This window comes from Primulina huaijiensis, chromosome 4 (assembly GCF_012295235.1).
Source record: "Primulina huaijiensis isolate GDHJ02 chromosome 4, ASM1229523v2, whole genome shotgun sequence".
Lineage (NCBI taxonomy): Eukaryota > Viridiplantae > Streptophyta > Magnoliopsida > Lamiales > Gesneriaceae > Primulina > Primulina huaijiensis.
This window is the reverse complement of record NC_133309.1, coordinates 2,346,653-2,368,828: the sequence shown is the minus strand read 5'-3', so window position 1 is coordinate 2,368,828 and position 22,176 is coordinate 2,346,653. Positions and strand designations below refer to the sequence as shown.

The 22,176-nt window shown below is 37.2% G+C and overlaps 3 protein-coding genes across 5 annotated transcripts; 2 read left to right on the top strand and 1 right to left on the bottom strand.

Annotated features, from left to right (window-relative positions):
• The first annotated feature begins 75 nt into the window (after nucleotides 1-75).
• LOC140975199 (uncharacterized) lies at nucleotides 76-10,662 on the top strand. The gene is made up of 6 exons (XM_073438775.1): nucleotides 76-525; nucleotides 8,697-8,831; nucleotides 8,957-9,044; nucleotides 9,202-9,296; nucleotides 9,972-10,139; nucleotides 10,216-10,662. Exons 1-6 carry the CDS (start codon nucleotides 174-176, stop codon nucleotides 10,374-10,376), a joined length of 999 nt encoding a protein of 332 aa, XP_073294876.1. The 5' UTR covers nucleotides 76-173; the 3' UTR covers nucleotides 10,377-10,662.
• A 746-nt stretch (nucleotides 10,663-11,408) lies between these two features.
• LOC140975197 (protein FREE1-like) lies at nucleotides 11,409-17,658 on the top strand. Its single transcript, XM_073438774.1, has 10 exons — nucleotides 11,409-12,461; nucleotides 13,742-13,828; nucleotides 14,306-14,437; nucleotides 14,685-14,816; nucleotides 15,539-15,604; nucleotides 15,809-15,919; nucleotides 16,178-16,270; nucleotides 16,858-16,891; nucleotides 17,126-17,196; nucleotides 17,292-17,658. Exons 1-10 carry the CDS (start codon nucleotides 11,538-11,540, stop codon nucleotides 17,367-17,369), a joined length of 1,728 nt encoding a protein of 575 aa, XP_073294875.1. The 5' UTR covers nucleotides 11,409-11,537; the 3' UTR covers nucleotides 17,370-17,658.
• A 391-nt stretch (nucleotides 17,659-18,049) lies between these two features.
• On the bottom strand, nucleotides 18,050-20,976 carry LOC140975196 (putative pentatricopeptide repeat-containing protein At5g52630). 3 transcript variants are annotated; one of them, XM_073438771.1, is made up of 3 exons: nucleotides 18,888-20,976; nucleotides 18,543-18,674; nucleotides 18,050-18,211 (listed from the first exon to the last, which is right to left on the bottom strand). In XM_073438771.1, exon 1 carries the CDS (start codon nucleotides 20,935-20,937, stop codon nucleotides 19,087-19,089), a length of 1,851 nt encoding a protein of 616 aa, XP_073294872.1. In that variant the 5' UTR covers nucleotides 20,938-20,976; the 3' UTR covers nucleotides 18,050-18,211; nucleotides 18,543-18,674; nucleotides 18,888-19,086. The 3 variants fall into 3 exon arrangements, with proteins under 3 accessions (XP_073294872.1, XP_073294874.1, XP_073294873.1); XM_073438773.1 differs by lacking the exon at nucleotides 18,050-18,211 and having other exon boundaries at nucleotides 18,472-18,674; nucleotides 18,888-20,580; nucleotides 20,707-20,976; XM_073438772.1 differs by lacking the exon at nucleotides 18,050-18,211 and having other exon boundaries at nucleotides 18,475-18,660.
• Nucleotides 20,977-22,176: the final 1,200 nt, after the last annotated feature.

Sequence of the window (22,176 nt, the reverse complement as noted above, 5' to 3'; positions counted from 1 at the left end):
ATCGAGCAAATATAAATCGAAAACAATTAAATTTGGAAAAACAAAGAAAAGTCGATAGCACAGCAGATTTCAAAACGACGGCGTGGCATAAATACTAACCCCATAGTCTAAAACCCTCTAGTAAACCACAGATCACTGCATTTCTCAGGTACGACGTCATCTCCCAGAACGCGATGAGAAGAGTTACGGGGCTCTCCGCCGTCCGCCGCGCCGTAGATGGTTTCTCCGGCACGAATTTGCGGGCTGGAAATCTAGTGTATCACCACCCTCTGTCCCAGGTTGCTCTTTTCAGCACCTCGAACAACTATTCCTCGGCGAGATCTCATTGGTTCTCGTACGATAGGATCTCCGACCACTCTTCCCGTGCAGCTGCACATGCCGTGGCTGGGACCATGCTGTTTTCAGTCGCCACCACGTCGCTTGTTGAAGAGGTTCACGCGAAAGAGCCCGTACAGACGAAGTTCCGGCCAAATGATGTCGTTCTTTACCAATACGAAGCTTGCCCGTTCTGCAATAAGGTTAAAGGTGAGGTTTCTGAGAGAAGTGTCTAATATGTCATGGGTGTGTGTTACTTTTGTTATGAATAATTACACTGATGCATTATATTGATTTAGTTACATCTCTAAATACTTGTATTGCGATCATTTTCAGTATGAATGAAAAATTTTAAGCTTTCTTCTTCCCCAAGTCTCTGCCCAAATCTCGATCTCGCTCTCTGTTTCATGTTCTGCTGTATTTTTATTGCTTTGCCCTTTTCCTGAATACTTTTGGAGCACGCCGCTCACTTGGAGAGTGTATTTGGATATGTGATCAAGGAAGTATAATTGAAATGTTACGATCCCATATCGGCTATACAAGGAATTAGCAATTATAGAGTGGCTGATAAGTTTGAGAAGCTCTTCCACCAGGTAACAAGTTTGAAGAGGTGTGGCTTATTTGGATTTGGGTCATACTCTTGCACTTATGGCTTAACAGAGCCAATTGTTTTGTTTTCTGGGTAAACAGTCACTTGTTCTGTTTGTGTTTAAACTCTGTTTCTTGGGGTTTGTTGGATAAGTGACGTATTTTGTGGAGTTAAAGAACATGAAATTGGGTCTGGTTTGAAATTTTTGTTGTTTCATTAATTATTTGGTACCTGAGATTTTTTAAAGATTAGTCACAGGTTTTAGTACATTATGAAAATTGTGGACTGATAAATATATTAAGAAAAAATGGTGTGATTTACAGACTGATTTTGATACAACAGTTAACAGTAATGTGGATGTTGCAATTAAGAACACAGTAGCAATACTAAAGTATTAACGGAAGGCTAAATTGTGGTAATAGTATATAGTTTGTGGATTTTGATAGAAAAAATAGAATTGTAGTTTGTTTTGGACCATGGAGTTTTGGTCATAGGATTGGACAGGGGGAAAATGGCCGTTCAAGTTTGAACTGCAGTAGTTTTGTTCTTAATAATAAGGGTGTCATTCCTTGGTACCATTCTATATTATTTGAAAATAATTTCTCAAGAATTCCACGTGAGAGGGTCCACTTTTAAGTTTTCAGAATGCATTGTTATTTTATAACAATTATAATACAGTTTAGATGTTATTACAGAGTACACAAACAACGTACAATGACACAGATATTTTTTGCGTCACTCAAAAACGGTAAGAAGAATTTGTAGTGGGAATTGGATTGAACCATTTCGTTATATCATACTCACACAATGGGTGTGCTGTAAGTGCTGTCTCTGGATGCAGGATTAGACTAGATCTGCAACAAGCCTCCAACTATGCTTATTCATGTGTATGAAACATTTAAGTTTGATAGAATTAACTTGACATAAAATTGTAGATGTTTTGGTGTAAAGCTTCTATTCACACGATGAAGTTAAAACAATTTGTCTTCTCTTTAGAAAAACCAATTTTTTAGGTTCCGTCTCGTTTCTTTAGAACTAAATATTTTACAGTTTCCAGTTATAATCGGTATGAAAAATATTTGGTATTACTTTTGTATCAAGTGTGAAACAAAGCTTAGATATGACAGGCCTGCATGGTAAAATGCTACGATTTTAAATAGAAGCTGAATATTTTGTTTTACTTTGTGCTTTGAAATTTGAATGAATGCATTGATCGTCTAAGGCTAAGTAATTGGGATGGATTTTTGTTTCAGAATTGCATGTTGGTGTAACTGCACGTGTATGAAAGTTGTCAAACGAGGAAGAACACAATTGCTGGAAATAAAGAATTCCATTATATTTTGTTGAATATTTGCAATCATTATCTTTAATTATATCTTCATATCTTCAACACTCTCCTTCAAGCTGGTGAATAGATATATATCGTTCCCAACTTGGACAGAATCTCTTGAAACAAAGGACCATTTAATCCTTTGGTGAATATGTCGGCTAGCTGATTACCTGAAGATACATTAGGTGTACAAATTATGTCACTATCTAGCTATTCTTTGATGAAGTGTCTATCAACTTCAATGTGCTTTGTTCGATCGTGTTGCACTGGATTATGAGCAATGCTTATAGCTGACTTGTTGTCACAATAGAGTCTCATAGGTCCACTCATCTTTACTCTTAGATCGTCCGAGATAATCTTCAACCAAAGGTCTTGAGCCATTGTGCTGAATTATGACTTGGCACTTGACATTGCTACAACATCTTGTTTCTTACTTCGCCACGTGACAAGATTTTCTCCAAGCAATGTACAATACCCAATAGTTGACCTTCTGTCACTAATTGATCTAGCATAATCCGTATCTGTGTAAGTTTCAAGTACCATATTGTCACTCTTTTTTAACAGAATTCTTTTTCCCGGACTGCCTTCCAAGTATTGAAGTACCCTGTCAACTGCATGTAAATGTGTCTCTTTTGGTTCATGCATGAATTGACTGATCACACTTACAACATATTCTATGTCCGACCTTGTGTGCGAGAGATAAACGAGTCTTCCCACGATGCGTTGATACATCTCTCTATTCATCATTTTGTCATCCCCGACCTTTCCAAGCTTATGGTTGAATTCTATAGGTGTGTTAATTGGTTTACAAGCCAATTTCCCTGTTTCTCGGAGCAAATCAGTGATGTATTTATGTTGGGATATAAATATCTCTTGCTTTGAATATGCTACTTCAATGCCAAGGAAATACTTAACTTCCCCAAATCCTTAATTTTGAATTCAGTTGCTAGTCTCTGTTTAAGGCCTTGTTTCTGTTCTCATCATTCCCTGTGATAATAATGTCAATAACATAGACAATTAAAATAGCTACCAACCCAGAATTCGAGTGTTTAATGAACAAAGTACGATCTTCCTGTCTCTGTTGTATCTCATGGATTGCATTACTCGTGTAAGTCTTCCAAACCACGCCCGAGGAGATTGCTTGAGGCCATACAAGGCCTCTTTCAATCTACGTACATGTCTCTTTCTTACATTTTCCATATCCCGATGGAATGTCCATATATATCTCTTCCTCAAGGTTTTCATGTAAGAGGCATTTTTTACATCAAACTGCTGCAAACCCATCTATAATATGCTGCCAAAGATAATAGAACTCTAAATGCATTCATTTTAGCAGCCAGAGCAAATGTTTCTTGACAGTCCACCCATATGTCTGTTTATAACCCTTAGCTACCAGTCAAACCTTATATCTCTCCAATGTGCCATTTGATTTATATTTCACTGTGCATACTCATTTACACCCTACAAATTTCTTTCCCAAAGGAAAATATATGAATGTTGTTCAAACTTACTAAGAGGATTTTATGTGATTGTGAAAAATCATCAAATTTTACGACATGGGACAATGCTTAGCGTGGGTGTTTTATGCAATCTCTGGTTCCTTTGCGAAGGACAATAGGAACGTGCAAGCTAGGGTCATCTACCGTGTACCGAGTGAGGTGTATGTTCATTGTGTATGATGGGATTTTCAATTGTTACCTTAGGTGTAGAGTTCGGTTCTAGAGCTTTGTTCGGACTCTTGGATTTGCACAAGTTCAAGGACCGAGGTGGCTTTCTGACTTGAATATGTTCGACCAAACAATCTCGGGACATTTATTGGACAGATAGAGGGCTTGGCAGATGAGGACTGGAGAAGATAGGTAAATTAAAAGTATCATCATCCTCCTTATCTTCCAAACCTGGATGCTCCCCTGAAGATGAGGAGTGGGGAAATAAGGTTCATTTTCATGGAATGTGACATCAAAACAAACTACTTCTTGGAAGGAGGATGATAACATCTGTAGCCCTTTTGGGTTGATGAATACCCAACAAACAAACACTTGAGAGCTCTAGGATCCAACTTATTACAATTATGACTATGAACATGAACAAAACACACACCCGAACACTTTTGGTAGTAATTGATTAGTGTGTAGATCAGGAGAGGAGGTCGTGAGCATGTCAAGAGGACTTTTATCACCTAAGACTTTAGAGGGGAGCCGATTAATGAGATGTGCGGCTGTTAAGACAACATCTCCCCAATAATACTTACTTACTTAGGCATATGGTTCTGGAATAAAAAAGCACGAGTGATATTGAGCGAGTATTTTTCCTTTCAGCAAGTCCATTTTGTTGTGGAGTATGGACACAAGATGACTCATGGATAGTGCCTTCTTTTTGAAAATATTAGTGAAGAACCTGATTGAAATAGTCTTTGGCATTATCAGACCCGAACCTTTTTATTTTGACCCCAAATTGGTTTTTGAATCATGGTATGAAACTGTGGAATCATAGAACACACTACACATCATATTTATGTTTGATCACGAATATCCAACACATGCAGCTATAATTGTCAATAAAAGAAATGAACCAGCGAGTTCCAGAAACATTTGGAATAGGAGATGGAACCCAAACATCGCTATGTATTAAATAAAAAGGGTTTGAACATCTTTTATTGCTTTGAGGAAAAGATGCGTGACTGACGATTTCGGTTGGGAATAAATCTAGCAAGCGGACTAGGTCGAGTTATAGTAAATGGATGATGAGTCCAAGTATCGATCCCATAGAGACTAATATTTAATTACTAGAATTTTTATCACTTAAGCTAGACAAAATAAATAAAAAGATGATATGTGAATTATTAATCTAAACTATTAAATAAAATAATTGCAACTAAAAACGACGAATTGAACGATCAAGGAGGGATTCAACTTCAAATAAAGAATTAAGACACACAATGGTACCAAACTCTATTATGTTGACACGTGTTAAAATTCAATTAATTATTTAATTCTTGACAATCACGGTGAAATCCCCAAATTTATTTATTAAACGATTCCTCGAGTTAATAAACCGATTTAAATCTAACAGTCTAATTATTTCTAATCGAATTTAATTAGATCTAAATGCATTAAAAGAGTCTGGTCCGGTCTGAATTCAGGCACAGCCCGCCCGTCTGCTGTAATCTTCGTGGAATTTCAGTTTTCACCTAAAACCGCACACTGAAACCGAATACTATTTTTAGTCTGTTTAACCATGTGTTGATGACGTCTTTGTTGCTATATTTAATCAATCATCTTCCGATTCGTGATTAATCAACAAACATGTAAATAGTTGATCAGACTATTAACAAGAAATATTAAACTAACATCAATCAATAACTAAAATCAAGAAAAATAATATATTGAAAATAAACCAAATATCGAACAAAGTATTGTTCGGTCCTATCGTGGTCTTAGCCTAAATAAAATTATTCCATGAATTCAAAACAAAAATGAAAACTCAGATATAATTTCATAGAAGAAAACAAAATAAAGAAAGAATAAGAGGAATTCTCGGTGATTTTTGGTGTGTGTTGAGGAATTCCTCCTGTTTCTGTCTTCTATCTTCCTCCATGTAGATGTCTTCTGTGCAGTCTTTTGTTGTCTTCATTGTAGCCTTCTGTTCCTCCCGTCTGTTCTGCGCTTCCGTCTTCTCTTCCTTCCTCTGTGTCTATCATCTGCCTCCTCCCTTCCGTTCTCTCTCATCTGCCTCCTTTTCTTCTGTGTACGGTTTTGCCTCCTTGTTTCTTTCCTTTCTTCTCTCTCCTCCTCTATTATGCTCTCTTCCTTCCCCTCCTTTGCGTCTCTCTCTTCTGCCTCCTCCCTTCCGCGCTGCTTTTTCTTTTTCTCTTTTTGCGCATTCTCTATTCTGCTCACGTACGCTGCTTTTTATATTTCATGGGCCTAATCCTCCAACTCCATGAAGTCCAGGTCAATCTCAAAAAATTGTAGATAAGATTGTAGAGATTTTGTTTATCAAGATCTGCACAGATTTTCTTCCAAACTTCAATATTGTCAAGATAATAAAATATAAAATTTTTCCATTTCTTTTGGTATTTTGTTTCATTTGAAGTTTGTAAAATCATCTTATCTCTTAAATTAGGCTTTTTTTCCTCTTTTATTCAAATCTACAAATATTATAAAATTAATTCTAATAAGCACATAATTAAGGATAATAATTACAGATAAGCACACATATTATAAAATAAAATCTCTAAAATCTCTATAAGATTTGGGCTTATCAATCCGCACTTGTGCTTTGCCAATTCACAAATGTCTCAAGAAAAGACTCAATATCTAATCCCTTAAATAAGCTAGGAAACAAGACTTTGAGAGTTTGAAAGGACGGATGACCAAATATACGATGTTGAAGCCAAATTTGTTCTTGATTTGAGGAGAGAGAGGCAGAATTAGGTTGCTTGGGCAGATTGCTTGGTGAGTCAAGGTAGTAAATTCCGTTCCCTTCCTTTGCACGCGCAATCGTTTCCCTGATGCATGGTCCTGAAATTCACAATAAGACGGGTAAAAAAATCACATTGCAAGACAAGTCTAGTGTTAATTTCTGTACAGAGCATAGTTGTCAAAGGCGAGGCGAGAGGCGCTACCAGGCACGGGCATTGCGCCTGGGGAAATCCCAGGCGCAACGATTTACAAAGGCGAGCCCAGGCGCGCGCCTCGGCTCGCCTTGGAGGCGCGCCTGAGATTGCCTTTTTTTTTTTAAATTCAGTGACAGAGAAGTTGCATTTGAAAATGCAACTTCTCTGTTTTTTTTTAATATTAACTTAAAATGTAAANTTTACTGTTTGGGGACATGAAGCACTTGTTTTAAGGTAATGGAAGGACTTAATTCAGTGTCACCTAACCCTGCTACTGTGATTAATGAACCGTAAGCAGTAGTAATTTTTCTAGTGCTAGGAAAAGGGGTATATGAACAGAAAATTTGTGATGAGCGTGCCATGTCAGCTGTGGCTCCGGAGTCTAAGGCCCACAAGTTTGCAAAAGGGCTAGTGGAAGCATCGAATCCAATGAAAACAAGAAACTTACCAGACTGTCAATGAGCATGTACCTGGCGATTTCCCAAGAGGGGTCAAGAAAGCCCTTAACTGCTCAATTTCTTCCTTGTTGAATTCCTTTGAAGGTGGAGTATCTGTGTTCTCAGTAGGCTGCTGGACGGTCATACGGGCTTGGCTCCTAGTTCTCTGTCGTTTTCCTTTATTGCCCTTTTCCTTGTATGATGGTTTGGCGTGAGTTTTCCAGCATCGATCAAGAGTATGCCTTGTTATGAGACATTTGGTACACCACAATTCATCTTTAGAACCCTGGGACAGATTTCTTGGAGCAGTGACCTTTCCAGGGTTGAGATGGTCACTGTTCCTGTTAGTCACAATGCAGAGCTCTCCACACTTTTAGGTTTAAGCATGACACTGCGCCTACTTTCCTCTGATCTTATGATGGCTATAACCTCATTCAAAGATGGAATTTGGTCCCTCCCAAGGATTTGAACATGGACTTGATCGAATTCAGGATTGAGTCCGACGAGGAAGTCATAGACCCTATCTTGTTCGATGTAATTTTCAGGATTGTTGCATCTTCCGGACACTTGGTCTCGAAGCATCGATAACGATCAATCTCTTGCCACAAAATTTTCACGGTATTAGCATACTTTGTTACAGATTTATTTTCTTAAGTGGCCAAGCCTGTTTGTACAAAGGATTTCATAGATTTGGGCAGCATCTCCCTTCTTGGAGTATGTTTGGCGTATGCTTTCCCAAATCTCCTTGGCAGTGGTGAGAAACATGCATGTATCGCTGATTTCAGGCATCATAAAATTCCATAGCCAAGCCATAATAAGGGAGTCTTCTTCATCCCAGGCAGCGAACCAACCAGATGGCTACACTTTCTTTTGCCCTTCAATGTGGTCCGGACGAGCTGGGACCATTTTAAAAAGTTTTTTTCCATGCAACCGATAGGCATTATAGATTTGCTGTAACTCTCCGACAGCTGGAAGGGTTTCTGGAATTCCGGCCTTTTCAGCCATCAACAATTGCAAGAATTAGAAATCAAGGACCTGTAATATCAGACTAAAACAGTAGAAATGAATTTGCGAATTAGATCTGAATGGATCAAGGCTTATGGCTCTAATACCATGTCAAACGAGGAAGAACACAATTGCTGGAAATACATCATGTCTCGTTGAATATTTACAATCATTAATATCCAATTTATGGGCACACTAATACAACAAAAGAAAGGAAACAGAATTGTACTCCCTTTATTTAAGGGATCTCCTAATTATCCTAATTTACAAAGATCTGGTTCTGTCCATTATCTCTAATTATATCTTCAACGAAATTATTTGTTCGATGTTTCATCATCTGAAAGACTTTTGTCATGATAATAGTTACAGAATAGGCTCACTAATTGCACCCTTCTTTTCCAGCATTTCTGGACTACTATGATATTGCATACAAAGTAATAGAGGTCAACCCTATCAGCAAAAAAGAAATCAAGTGGTCTGATTACAAGAAAGTTCCTATATTGATGGTTGATGGTGAGCACATGGTTGACTCATCAGGTACATATTTCATTCAATTAACTGTCATCTAAGGTTTCTCGAATTCTGAACATATGTAGAGAGTACTTTTTCATTATTTGGTGGATTTAAGATTAACTTTGTAATTTTCTTTACTGACTATCTAGATATAATTAATAAACTGGCCCAAAGGATTAATCTGACTGCACCAGCTGATTCTTCCTCTGGAGATGATGAAGAGAAGAAGTGGCGAGGGTGTGTGTTTCTTGACCTTGTTGCTTCTCTTTTATGGTCCTTTTTCCTCTATCCTATATTCCTTGGTGAATGTTATTAGGATGTGCTAGACGAAACAGTTTGTTAAAGCTTTTGTAATAGTCTTCTCTGTAACAGTATCTTTATGTTATTGCTGCAGCTGGGTGGACAATCACTTGGTTCACATATTATCACCTAATATCTATCGAAGCACCTCTGAAGCCATTGAGTCATTTGACTATATCACCAGTCATGGTAAGATCTCACTGTCACTTATAGCTTATATCAGTCTTAGAATTTAGAAAATATGCAAATCTTAGGTAATCTCAGAGTCAGTGTGTGGATTTATGTATTTATTATTATTATTGTTATTATTCTTAAAATTGGAATTTGCAATTACATCTAATCTTAACTTGATTTTAGAGTTCGAACTATTATATTCATCACCAGCTAGCCTGTGCTCTGAAAAGAATATGAAAATCCTCTATGTGAAAAAAATAAGAAATTGGAAATGTGGTAGTTCCCCCGACTCTTCATGGCAAAAACAAAGCCTTATTTTGGTTCTCGTTGTCATCAATGGTCTACGCACCAAATCAACATTTTTTCCTTTTCTGTTGTTTTGTTTTTCACAATTCTATTGTATAAACTAACATATTTTGTCGATCAGGACCATCATGAAGAAAATAATCATAATTTGCCGTTGTAGTTTGTTGATTATGATCAGCAATTAAGTTTTTGCTTGGACCCAGGGGAATAGGGTTGACTGGGTGGATTGCTGCGCACACAGCTAAAATCGCTTTTCTAAATACTGTACAAGGCCTTTGAATCGGCTATTACGAGTTGTTAGCAGCGATCCATTTTGATGACACATTCTTTCTGCCCCCTCCAGCGGCATTACTTTAGACCCTGTTATTTGTTTCACACGTGTAGGTAATTTCAGCTTCATGGAAAGATTGGTAGCCAAATATGCTGGAGCTACTGCAATGTACTTTGTTTCTAAGAGGTTGAAGAAAAAGTACAACATTACAGATGAGCGTGCCGCACTATATGAAGCTGCAGAAACATGGGTGGATGCACTCAATGGTCGAGAGTTTCTAGGTATGGCTAATTACCTTCTGTACGACACATTCCTTAAGCTGCCCTCTCATTTTCATGGTGTTTTTTTCTTCACTAGGTGGAGTGAAGCCTAACTTGGCAGACCTCGCCGTCTATGGTGTTTTAAGGCCCATTCGCTATCTCAAATCTGGCAGAGACATGGTTGAACACACACGGATTGGTGATTGGTACTCTCGAATGGAAGATGCCGTAGGAGCATCTTCCAGAATCCAGGCATAGCCAGAGTAGTCTCGAAAATTTTATTCGCCCTCTTGATGAGGTTGAATCTGGATTTTCATTGCAATATATTAGTTAAGTCGCTATAGATTACAATGAATTCTTTTTTGGGTAAATGGGATGTGAAATATTGTCTTGTGGTAAAGATAGAAGTCTATCGAGCTTGTTTCATTAATCTTTCTAAAGCCGTGCTTCGCAACGGAGCAGGATCTTACTATCCCATCCGAGGTCATAATTTTTGGGACATTGCAATTTAAACTGTGGATTTATTTGGGGAATAAAACAATCTGATATATTGTCTTTCTTGGTCTTTTCCTGTAACAGGCTATTTTATTCGAAATCGTTTCTCATCTCCTGTTCCAACTATTCCTTATATTTATTTTTTTTTAGCTCAGGGAGGAGTTTCGTAGAACTTTAATGTCAAATGAATTATAAATTATTAACAATGTTTTGTTATAAAAGAGTATCGAACTTGAGAATTTGATGTAGTTGTTAGATGATGAAGTTGAATCCTATATCCAAGTCTTCGAGTTATTGTTTTTTAAGTTTTCCTTGACAATCACAACTTGATTTGTCAACCGCAAGAGTGGTGATCAAGCAAATACCATATAATTTAGCTCTTCCATGATTAAAAAATAGATTCCATCCATTTTTTGATGTACGGGACATTCGATCTTACTGAGAGGTTGACCAAAATTTGGCCAATTTTTTTCCGTGTGACTAATTTGATCATTCTCCTGTAGATAAAGATCCGTGAGATCGTCTCAAAAGAGATTTACTCTAAATTTTTTACAAAAAACTAAACTTTTTAGATGTTTTTAAATTTCATTTGAAGGCGGGTTTCAAATTTATATGAAACGAAGTTATCTTAAAATCTTTCTTATTCAGATCCAAATATTTAAACTAAACAATTTAGTTGTTCAGAATTATTACATTTGAAAATTTGCAAAGTTGATTGGTTGAACTCATGATATTAAAAGTCAATTAAAATCGTTATTAAAAAAACACGATTTTTCGGTAGAAAGTGTGTCAACGAGTCAAGCTACGCTTTTCTCATCTCTTTCACTCGATTCTTCTCCTCTTCCTCGCTCCAATTATTTGCGATCACCACTGTACGCAAAAATCCCCGCCGGAGTTTACACCCTCCGCCGTCAGCTCACCGCCATGCAGCACGGCGACTATAATTCCGCTGCCCCTTATTACAACAACCAGCAGCAGTACTACCCACAAAACAATACTCCGAACACGAACCCGAACCAGATTGATTCTATCCACCACCCGCTGCCGTCGTACGCATCCGCTCCACCGTTCTCGACCGGCAGCTACCATCCTCTTCCACCTTCCTCTGCGGACTACTCAGCCTCTTACGGCCACAGCTCCTCTTCATATCCTCAATTTTCTCAAAATCCCGATCCTGTCCCCACCGCTCCATCGTATCAACAAACTCAGCCCTCTTATTCGTTCCCCCAATTTGAAGCACACGGGGCCTATCAACCTCCCTCCCCAGCTCAATCATCGGCGTATTATCAATCTTACGATCAGCCGCCGACGCCAAATTATGCCTCAAACACTAACCATAGCCCCAGCCAGGTGTCGCCCAATTCAAATAATCCTTCTGTTCAACCCTTTTCTCAATACCCTCTGTTAAATTCCGCACCGTATGAACCATCGTATGATAATACTGCCAAACACGATGGTTATCTTGATGGTAATTTCGGTAGGAGCAGGCCAGTTTTGGGATCAGAATTATATGGAAAACTAGCGGACAGTGGATATAGCGCGTATGGAAATGACGGTGGCTACGGGAGTAACGAGGGAGTTTACGCATACAAAGGGAGTAGAGAGCCTTATGGAGCTCGGGGAACAGCTCCAAAGTCATCAACTTGGTCTAGTTTTGATGATTTCGGAAGGCCCCTTGGGCGTTCTTCTTCATTGGGGAAGGAGCATCCTGAGAATTCTGGTTTGAAGGTTGTGAGAGCAGTGCCGAAGGCCGATGCACAACAGGATGCTAAAAGTGGGGTTCAAAAGTTCAGAATGAAGCTGTTGGCGGAAAGTGTTGGCCAGAGCACGATGGATGTGCTTTGCCAGGTTTGTGCAAAGAATTTAAGGTTGCATTTGGATGTGTTGATTTGAAATCTATGGATTTCGATAATAATTTTATTGTTTAAATCTACACCTTTATTTATGCATTAGTTAAACATTCAAAGTTGACGGAGAACTTGAAATTCATGCTAATTAACATATTAACATGGAACACTAGATAATCATGGAACGAGTGTTTCTCTAAACTCAAAAATACATTCATCAATACAAATGCAACCTAAGTAATTTGTAAATGCCTCTTGCTTTTCATTGTAGTACTTAATAAGTCTGATTGTTTGTGTTTTGTATTTTTTCTTGTTTAAAATTGTGAAAACACAAATGACTCCATCGACAATCAATATGAATTGAAATCAGCTAATAGTTTAATTTTATATGGATGAATGCTACCTTCTTATGTTCTTAAAGTTTTGGGTTTTGCCGAGTTTCATTGTTTCTTTACACTTGTGTTTGATCACGACGCAGTTTGGTGCTGTTTAGGACTTAAATTTTGGCGGTTTATGCATATGCTTAGCTACTGCTTGCTGCTTTGACATGTTGATTATTATGGAGCCACTTTTAGCATGTTAAATTACATTTAAAATTTAAAGAATATATGCATATGATTCACTAAATGCTCAACAAGGTGGTTTGGATTTGTTACTGAGTCAAAAGTTTTTTCAACTGAAGCTGGGACTTCCGTTTTCTTTTGCCTTGGTTATGGCATTTTTCTAGTTGGCATTATTCTCACACCTCTCACCATAAGTGAGTTAATTTCAAATGGAATGGCATGTCGTGCACTCATGCTAGTGAGAATTGTGAAAGTGTGATGTTGTATGACTTCATTTTAACGCCTAAATTGCGTCAGACAGCAAATTTGTCAACCTTCTCTAGTGAGAATATTTCTTAGACATACATCACAGTTTTTAGTATGTGTGCATTTGTGTCAATCGAAACAGGTAGTCACCTGGCCTCTGTCTCATTGAAATGCAATGCTTAGTGAGTAGATAGATAGTTATAAATTGGTTCGTCACTTTGTTGTATTATATTTTTAAGGTTGCTTTTTTACTTAATTTTGATTATTTTCTCTTTTTTGGTGGAAAAATCTTTCATAATATGCTACATTGTAACATTTTAATCCAGTAAATGAAAGCAATCCTGAAAAATGTACCATTTATAATGTACTTGGTTATGTGTAGTGGTATCATAGAAGTTTCTCTTTCTTATCCATATTCACTTGCAGTATCAAGTTTTTTATCTTGAAATATTTTGATTTGGACTGCTTTCAGATTAGCCTGGATGGAATTCGTATGCTGGACCCAAGTACCAATCGTATACTGCGAATATATCTTCTCGACTCAATAACCAGATGCGAAGTAAGTTTTTATTTATACTTTTCCTAATGGGGTGGAGTTGTATGAGGTTTACACGGAAAAGTTAAGTGCATCTAGTTTTATCAGCTACCAAAATGACCAAAAAATTTCAATTTTGTAAGAAATGCAATAAGTGTGAAGTGGACAATTCCAATCTTTAACATTTGTTGATTTTAAGCACCGATAAATACTCTTTAAATTTGTTATTTCCTTTATCTTGAAGATACTTTTGTGGAGTGTGTAAGCTCTTTTTTTGGTCAAATGGAGAGGTGCACTTAGCACGGTGACTCTTATTCTGGAGAACTAACAAATCATTCACCAATTACTGCTTTAACGTACTACTGGTTTACCTAAAATTTGTAGCATTAGAAATTGGTTCTTGGACTCCTGGTTGGGATCTTTGATATGAGCTCATGCGCCTTCATCTTATCTTCTTATCAAGTTGCATTTCCATTAAATTTCTGTTTTCTTTGTATATAGGCTTTGGATTCATCGACATTTGCCTTCTGGTCAAAAAGCTCCGTGGACATTGAACCGAGGCGTATCAGATTGCAGTCTAATAGTTATACCACCAACACAATTTTGGACACAGTTACTGCTGCAGTCGTACAGGTTTGTGATTCTTTATTTTGTTCATGGTGTTAATCATTTGTAGACCACTATGCAGTGTCTGAAGCATTGTTGACTTGTCAACGCCTATCTTATGGTTGCGGTTTTTATTTACATATTTTACTGAGCCCCACTTGCCACTAGTGAACTAAGACACGTTCATATGAAAAAAATTTAGAACAAATGAGTAGAACCGTGTTAAAAAGGAAATTGGACTAGTAAAATGTTTGATTACTTTTTGAAATTGCAGTTTAAGGAGATGAATGGAAGAAGCCAGACTTCTGACTCTCCCAAGGTTGCTATGCAATCAACAGAGAAAAAGAAAGGTTTAGGGGATTGGATGAATTTGATAAAGCCTGTCATTGAAGAAAAAGATCACTGGGTAAATTATTCTTTTATTTGGCCTTGTGAGTTGGGCTACTGAAATTTCTATGCCCTTTTTTTCCCTATTTATACGAGTTCTCTGAGAAACCTAGTTGTGTAGAAAATTGGAAAGAAGATGACATTTCTTTCTCAAATCGATGAGAAATTTGATGGGGTTTTTGTTGAACATTGTATTTTCATTTCGAATATGTGTGGTGAGTTATCTGGTGGAGACCAATAGATGATGGGAGTTTCTGAGAAGATATTTCATAATAAGTCCTTATGTAGTTAAATTTCTTTTGAATAATGCGATGGAGTAATTGTCATCTTTCTTTCCAAATTAGACAGAAATGTTGGTGAGCTAGATATAATTTAACCTCTCCCAATTATACATGCCGAGACTGTTGAAAAAAGTGTGAAAAGAAGTTGATCGTGATACCAAAAGCATTATTCTTGTCATTACTTGATTGATGATGATCTAAGAGGTGCTGTTAAATAAAGGCCACTCACCCCCTTCATATCTTGCGCGTGGCTGGAGTCCTATTGGCATTTTGAATTGCCTTTTTTATGGGCAATCACACAACTCTAATTTTTTTTAATCTTTATTACTTTTTGGACAATGAAAAATGCAAGGCAATTCCACCATCTGTGCTAGTAAAGTATATATATTATGGATGCTGGTAATTCTATATCTTCTATTTGAAGCTTCAGGTTCTCATTTATTTTCTGGCTTGATAATAGGTTCCTGACGAAGCAGCAACAAAATGCACAGCTTGTGGGACCGATTTCAATGCTTTTGTGCGGAAGGCATGTACTCTCGTTTCCTCTATGCACATTTCTTCTATTTCTGTTAATTTTTCTGTGTTTGGAATGTGTTATTTACGATATATGATCATACTTTCTAACGGATGTATAAAACATGCATGTTTTCTTTTTTGTGTGTGATTTGTCGTGGGTGTAATGTAATTTCTGATTTATGTATAAAACAGTTATTTTGGTTCTACTTTTCAGCACCATTGCCGAAACTGTGGAGATATTTTCTGTGACAAGTGCACTCATGGTAGAACTGCTCTTACTGCTGAGGAGAATGCTCCAATAGTTAGAGTTTGTGATCGATGCTTGGTATGTGCCAATCATATTCTTCTCATTCGGGTCTTCTCCAAAACTTGTTTATCATGGCTCTTTACTCTGGTTTTGCGGTCTAGATGTAGAAGTGATATCCACTGCTGATGTTCCAGCAAATGCAGTCACTATACACTTTGAGTTCTGTCAAAAAAAGTATCTGCATGTTCCTCCTGCCTTTGAGAATGAGCATTACCTGAGATAATGATTTGTGGAACTGCTGCATTAGGATAATTCTAAATTATGCTGTTTTTGTAGGCTGAAGTTTCTCATAGGTTGAGTAATGCGAAGGAAACTGCTAGCAGAGCTACTGTTATTCGAAGTCACGACGATCTCGCAAAGAAACTTCAGGTGTTACCTTCTTTGGCATTCACTGTATCTATTGATACCCATAAACTCAATATTTGTATGTGTACTCCTTTAATCGTGCTGCATAGTTGTTTGATCTATCAAAATATTATCGATTGACATGATTTTAATGTGGCTTAATGTTCAATCATCATTTGATTACTTTATGTGATGTGTATGTGATAGCATCTTTTTTCCTTAGTCGTGAATTATGTTTCTAATGCTCTCATTTGTGACATTTCAAGTTGAAATAATCCGTTGTTCACATTTTAGGTATGTGGCTGCTAACCAAATAGTATATGTGATAGCATCTTTTTTTCTTAGTCATGAATTATGTTTCCAATGCTCTCATTTGTGACATTTCAAGTTGAAATAATCTTCTGTTCACTTTTTAGGCATGTGGCTGCTAACCAAATAGGAGAGTTTCTTTTTTTGGGGTTCCAACTAGTTAATTTCTTGGTTGTGTTGACTTAAGTACTAATGTTTTTCATAATGACGCAAGTTATCTTGTTTGGAATTTTATTATGTATTTATTTTCCATTATTGTTAAGCTGTTCAATAATTTACAATTGGATTGTTGATTGTTACAGGAGGAGATGGAGAGAAGCTGCAAGGTGTCATCAGGTAAATATGCTCTTATTCTTGACGTTATTTTTTTCGGAAACACAACCAGAAATGGTCATATTGCGATTTGGTGTCCACGAGGCATGAGTTGGTGTGATTTAGAGTAATTAGTTGCTCAAGTCTTCTGGAACCTTTTCATTCCATATCTTTTTTTGGCTCCACTCCACGTTTTGTGACTCATATGTTTGTGTTCGAACTGCTGCCTCTTCTTTTGAAATCATCTGTCTTCTTCAGGCTCCAAGTCAGATGTTTCAGGCAGACGGATGAAAGAGGTTGCTTGCCCTACTTGTACAGTCCATTTGCAGGTTCAAATAATTCTCAATTTTTTGCCTTCCAAGTTTATGGAATCGGGTTATCTTTCTTCACACATTTTAACTGTGCCATGTGCAACTTGGAGCAGGTTCAAGTTCCCAGCTCAGGCTCAGAAACCATAGAGTGCGGAGTCTGCCAGCATCCTTTCCTGGTCAGTGGCAACTGATCCATATGTGTGGTCGATCCCCATAACCCCCGGTCCCCGCGACTGTAATTGTTAGTCTCTCTCAAGTTTCTCGAAGTGTTTTGAGTGTTGTTTTTCTACAGAATACTCGACATTAGTCGGTTTTTCTCCCTCAAGTTTTACTTTATATGTTCTTTCTCCGATGCCAATGATCTGGTCACTCGTATTTGTACATGAATATTCTCGTCTGTTGTCGAACTATTGTTCATGTCTGTGACATCGATCTATGTTCATGGAAGTTTATCAATGTGTTTTTGATGATTAAAACTTATACATAGTTTGCTTATTGTTTTGGAGTTGAAGCTTACATTGTAGCTTTATAGAGTTGTCTTAACCTCAACCGATGATTTCATCACATGAATTTTTTACTCTTTGAACATTATTTTCTTAGATATGATTACTAAATCTAAAATCCATTTGAAATAATAAAAAAATTTTAAGTTCAACAAAGTTTCTATATATTTTACTTCAAAAATCGAAATTTTAATCTATATTTTACTTTTCAACCTGAAAAATATGAAGTTTATTTATTACCACAACATTGGTTTCTCTGGATCTTGGCTAGATTTCGGATATACACAAGTTATTACGCACTATTTTCTTCAAAATTTTGGAGTTAAAATAAAATTAAACATAGTAATTTGTATAGAGAATTCGACATTGAAATAATAAAATATCAATCATTCACCTAGTTACACATTATATGCTTTGCCAAGTATAAATCACCCGTGAAGGTCATAAGTCTTGGTTGTTGAGGTGACATCTCGAATTGTTGACTTTTCTTTGTATTTCACTATTTTGGTCCACTTCCAGCTTCCAATCATCTTGACAAAATAAGATTAGATCAATTGTGAGACGGTCTCACGAATCTTTATCTGTGAGACGGGTCAACCCTACCGATATTCACAATAAAAAGTAATACTCTTGGCTTAAAAATTAATACATTTTCATGCATGACCCAAATAAGAGATCCGTCTCACGAAATATGACCCGTGAGACCGTCTCACACAAATTTTTACCACAAAATAAAAGAAAAAACATAATAAATTTCCACACATTTTTTTTTATTTTTTGAAATTATTTCCACATAATTCGTATGAAAAAATTCATATAAAACGAAACGACAATGTAATTCGTATCGATCAGTAACAATACCTCAAAATCAAATCCACACTTTTGGTGTCCTGGGAATGGAATGAACATAATAATTGGTGTGCCTTAAAAATCCAATCTAAGCTTGCAGGCTCGTAGACATGCAACGTAAACCATATACCTGGAAATCTTTGGCTGGAGGATAGCAAGAAATAATCAAAGGATGCTAAATAATTCATTAGAGACGTGCAAAAATATGAGGGGAGAATCGGGAACATTTATATTCCAAGTCTGAGACCAATCTAAGTTATTGCATGACATCTAAAGGATAAAATACAATCAACACCAACTGTAATAGTTTAACTGAGACTCATATTTGAAGACTGTAAAGGCAAAGAACATTCGTACCTTTGTACAGAGTTGTGTGGAAAACTGTAATTCAGCAAAACCCAACTCTTGGCATTTCATTTTTCCTTTTCTTTGCCTCCTCCAAGACAGCACCGCCACCAATGTATGCCAATACCAAGTGTACAGTCTTCCCTTGTGCAATGATCAAGCCGTTTTCAACGCTGATAAAAGTCGGATAAGTAACATGGTTGCAATGCAGTCACCAGTAATCACCACAGGAACATTGACCATTTGAGAATCTATGGAAACGATTGTTGTCTCTAACAATAATAGTCCTTCCGGTGCATTTGGACATAACCTTTACTGCAGTATGACAATCACCGCACACACGCAAGTTTTTCATGACTCTAATTGGTCGTTTGGGCGGAAACTTAATGAGCGCAAATGCAATGGCTAATCTCTCGCTGTGATACCTAATAGCTTGGCTCTTCTCTACAGCACCAACTTCTCGCAACACATAACTAGTGTCTGCAACATAACCAGCGCGCTCCATGTCCTCCCCCAACTCCTCAAGCTTTTTATAAATCTCCACCGTTTGTGGATGAGCCCTATCCCCTGCAGCAAACATGTGAATCTTGTTACTTTCCTCTACCCAGCTCAGACCCGTTTCCTTTTTCTGCCCCAAATCTTTCAGCAACTTTCTTGCTTTTGCAGCTTCTTGATATCTACCAGCAGCTGCATAAGCACTGGACAACATAATGTGTAAGCCTGGGCTCACGGGTCCAAGCGCAAACACTCTATCAGCCACATAAGCAGCCAGCTCAATGTTTCTATGGATTCGGCAGCCAGTCAATAAAGCTCCCCACACAGACTCTGTTGGTTGCATCGGCATTTCATTAACTAATTCAAGAGCCTCTTGAAGTTTTCCAGCTCGACCAAGTAAGTCTACCATTGAAGCATAATGCTGACTTCCAGGCTCGATTCCATTATCCTTCATCAAGCTAAAGTAAAATTTTCCTTCCTCTAGTAAACCTGCATGGCTACAAGCATAAAGCATACACAAAAAAGTGATAAAATTTGGCTTCGTCCCCACACTTTCCATTTTCTTAAACAGCTCAAACACACTCCTTGTATGGGCGTGCTGAGCACATGCGATCAACATTGAGTTCCACATCCCTAAATTTCTATCGAAAACCTCATCAAAAACTCTATAAGCATCCTCAATCACACCACTCTTTGAGTACATAGAGATCAAAGAACTCCCGACAAAACACGACTCATCAAAATTCATCTTCAAGCACAAACCATGCATCTGCTTTCCCAATTCAAACAATGTCGAATTCCCACAAACCCGAATCACACTAGAGAAAGTAAAATCATTCACATTCATACCTCCTCCACATAAAGCATCTTTGAAAAGCCTCAGAGCCTCGTCATCCTCTCCCATTTGTGCATAACCATATATAATCCCACTCCACGACACCACATTTCTATCAGGCATTCCGTCGAACATCTTCCTCGCATCCCCCAATCTCGCACATTTCGCATACATATCCACCACAGAGCTCCCCACATACACATTCACATCATAACCTAATTTCACAGCCAGACAGTGCACCGATTGCCCCAAATTACAATCATTTAATATCGCGCACGCTTTCGTCGCACACGGAAGTATATGATCATCCGGATACATCTTCTCATCCCGAAGCATACCCTGAAAATATTCAAGCGCATCCAAGGGGAGTTCATTCTGAACAAAACATGATACGATAGAACTCCAGGTGGTAGATGATTTGAAAAAAGCGTCATTGAACAACAATTCCGAACAATGCGGGAGCTGAAGCCTAGCGTAGAAATTGATCAAATGATGGCATACCAGCGGAACAATTTGAAGGCCGGATTTGATAACATGGGCATGAAAAGCTTGGCCTTTGAGAAGAAACTTCCCCCGCGTGAAATCGAGCAAATTATTACATATGGTTCGATAGTTCTGCTCGAAGCTCAGATTATTCAGTGGGTTTCGCGGGAAACGTGAAGTGCTGGAGAATTCTTTGCGGGGCAATGGCAGCAGCTCTTGCAGTGGAGGATCAAGAATCGGTTCCACCATTACAGAGTTGTTTACAGGCAAGAAAGAACCGAATTAAATTAGTTTGAATAATAGCTCGAGTTTGATTCGAAATATTCAAACATGTTTGGGAACTACTCATCATATATACATCTAACATATAACTATGTTATATCAATATAACATTAAAACACACAAATATTGAACATAATAATTTGAGCTTGAGTTTGACATAGAAAAAATTCAAACATATTCAAGTTCGGCTCAAATTCGATAATTTCAAATGCGAACCAATTTTTTTTTCTGGATTCGATACGTAGGATCAAAAGCTTGTTTTTTTTAAAAAAAAATAACAAAATTTGCAGTTAGCAGTAATTATTCAACTGAAATCTTATAAACCATATATCAGCCTAAATGCTATCGAGGACACATACAAGTTTTGGTATTATTGATTAAAGTCGATGTAAACAGTGGCGGGGGATTTCAAAATTTCCTGTCCTGCACTCCTGCTTTGCCATATTGAAATTAGGGGAGTAAACGAATCGAGTTAGTTCGCGAGCTTTTCGAGCCGATTTGAAAAATATTTGATCATATTCAAATTCAAGCTGAATTCCAACTTGTTAAAATTTTTTCGAGCTAAATTCGAGCCAAAATTATATTTTTGGATAATTCACTAGTCGCTCCATAGCCTTGATATTTTATTAATATAATATAATATAAATATATATTAAATAAATTAATTAGAGTCTTTCTAGTATTTATTTTTTTAACAATAATTCAAATATCTCGCTAACATTTTCGAATATTTTGAAAGAACTCAAACTCAAGCCATGATTCGAAATGAATTCAAACAAATTTTTTAAAATTTTTGATTTTCGAATCGAGCTACAGATCAAACATATCTATTTCAAACCGAATTAGAACCTTAAAATTTTTATCATATCCAATTCAATAAACAAACCAAATTAAAATTTCTCCTAAGTTTTGCTAAAAAATAATTTTAAAAAAGAAATCGCTAGGCTTTAATGTTAAATTATTCGTCCACCTAATGCTAATGGTATAGTTGCCATATGCTTGGAGTAGGGTCGTAAACTGTTGGGTTGAGTTGACATGAATGCGGGCAATACTGAGATGAACGATCTTCTTGAAAGTTCTCGTGCGTCAAGTTGTTGACGTTGCGTCACCTGATTTGGTTGGATATACGTGACTCCATATCTTAATGAGTAATACTGTCTCTGCTGGAGACATGACTGACGGTAGTAAAATGGTAAGACTGATATC

Bases quoted from the DNA above. Each gene is read 5' to 3' on its own strand.
- LOC140975197 (XM_073438774.1), top strand. From the start codon at position 11,538: ATGCAGCACGGCGACTATAATTCCGCTGCCCCTTATTACAACAACCAG. The intron at 13,829-14,305 runs GTAAGTTTTTAT...CTTTGTATATAG, and splicing joins ACTCAATAACCAGATGCGAA to GCTTTGGATTCATCGACATT. The intron at 16,892-17,125 runs GTAAATATGCTC...TGTCTTCTTCAG, and splicing joins AAGCTGCAAGGTGTCATCAG to GCTCCAAGTCAGATGTTTCA.
- LOC140975196 (XM_073438771.1), bottom strand. From the start codon at position 20,937: ATGGTGGAACCGATTCTTGATCCTCCACTGCAAGAGCTGCTGCCATTG.
- LOC140975199 (XM_073438775.1), top strand. From the start codon at position 174: ATGAGAAGAGTTACGGGGCTCTCCGCCGTCCGCCGCGCCGTAGATGGT. The intron at 8,832-8,956 runs GTACATATTTCA...CTGACTATCTAG, and splicing joins GCACATGGTTGACTCATCAG to ATATAATTAATAAACTGGCC. The intron at 9,045-9,201 runs GTGTGTGTTTCT...TTATTGCTGCAG, and splicing joins GAAGAGAAGAAGTGGCGAGG to CTGGGTGGACAATCACTTGG.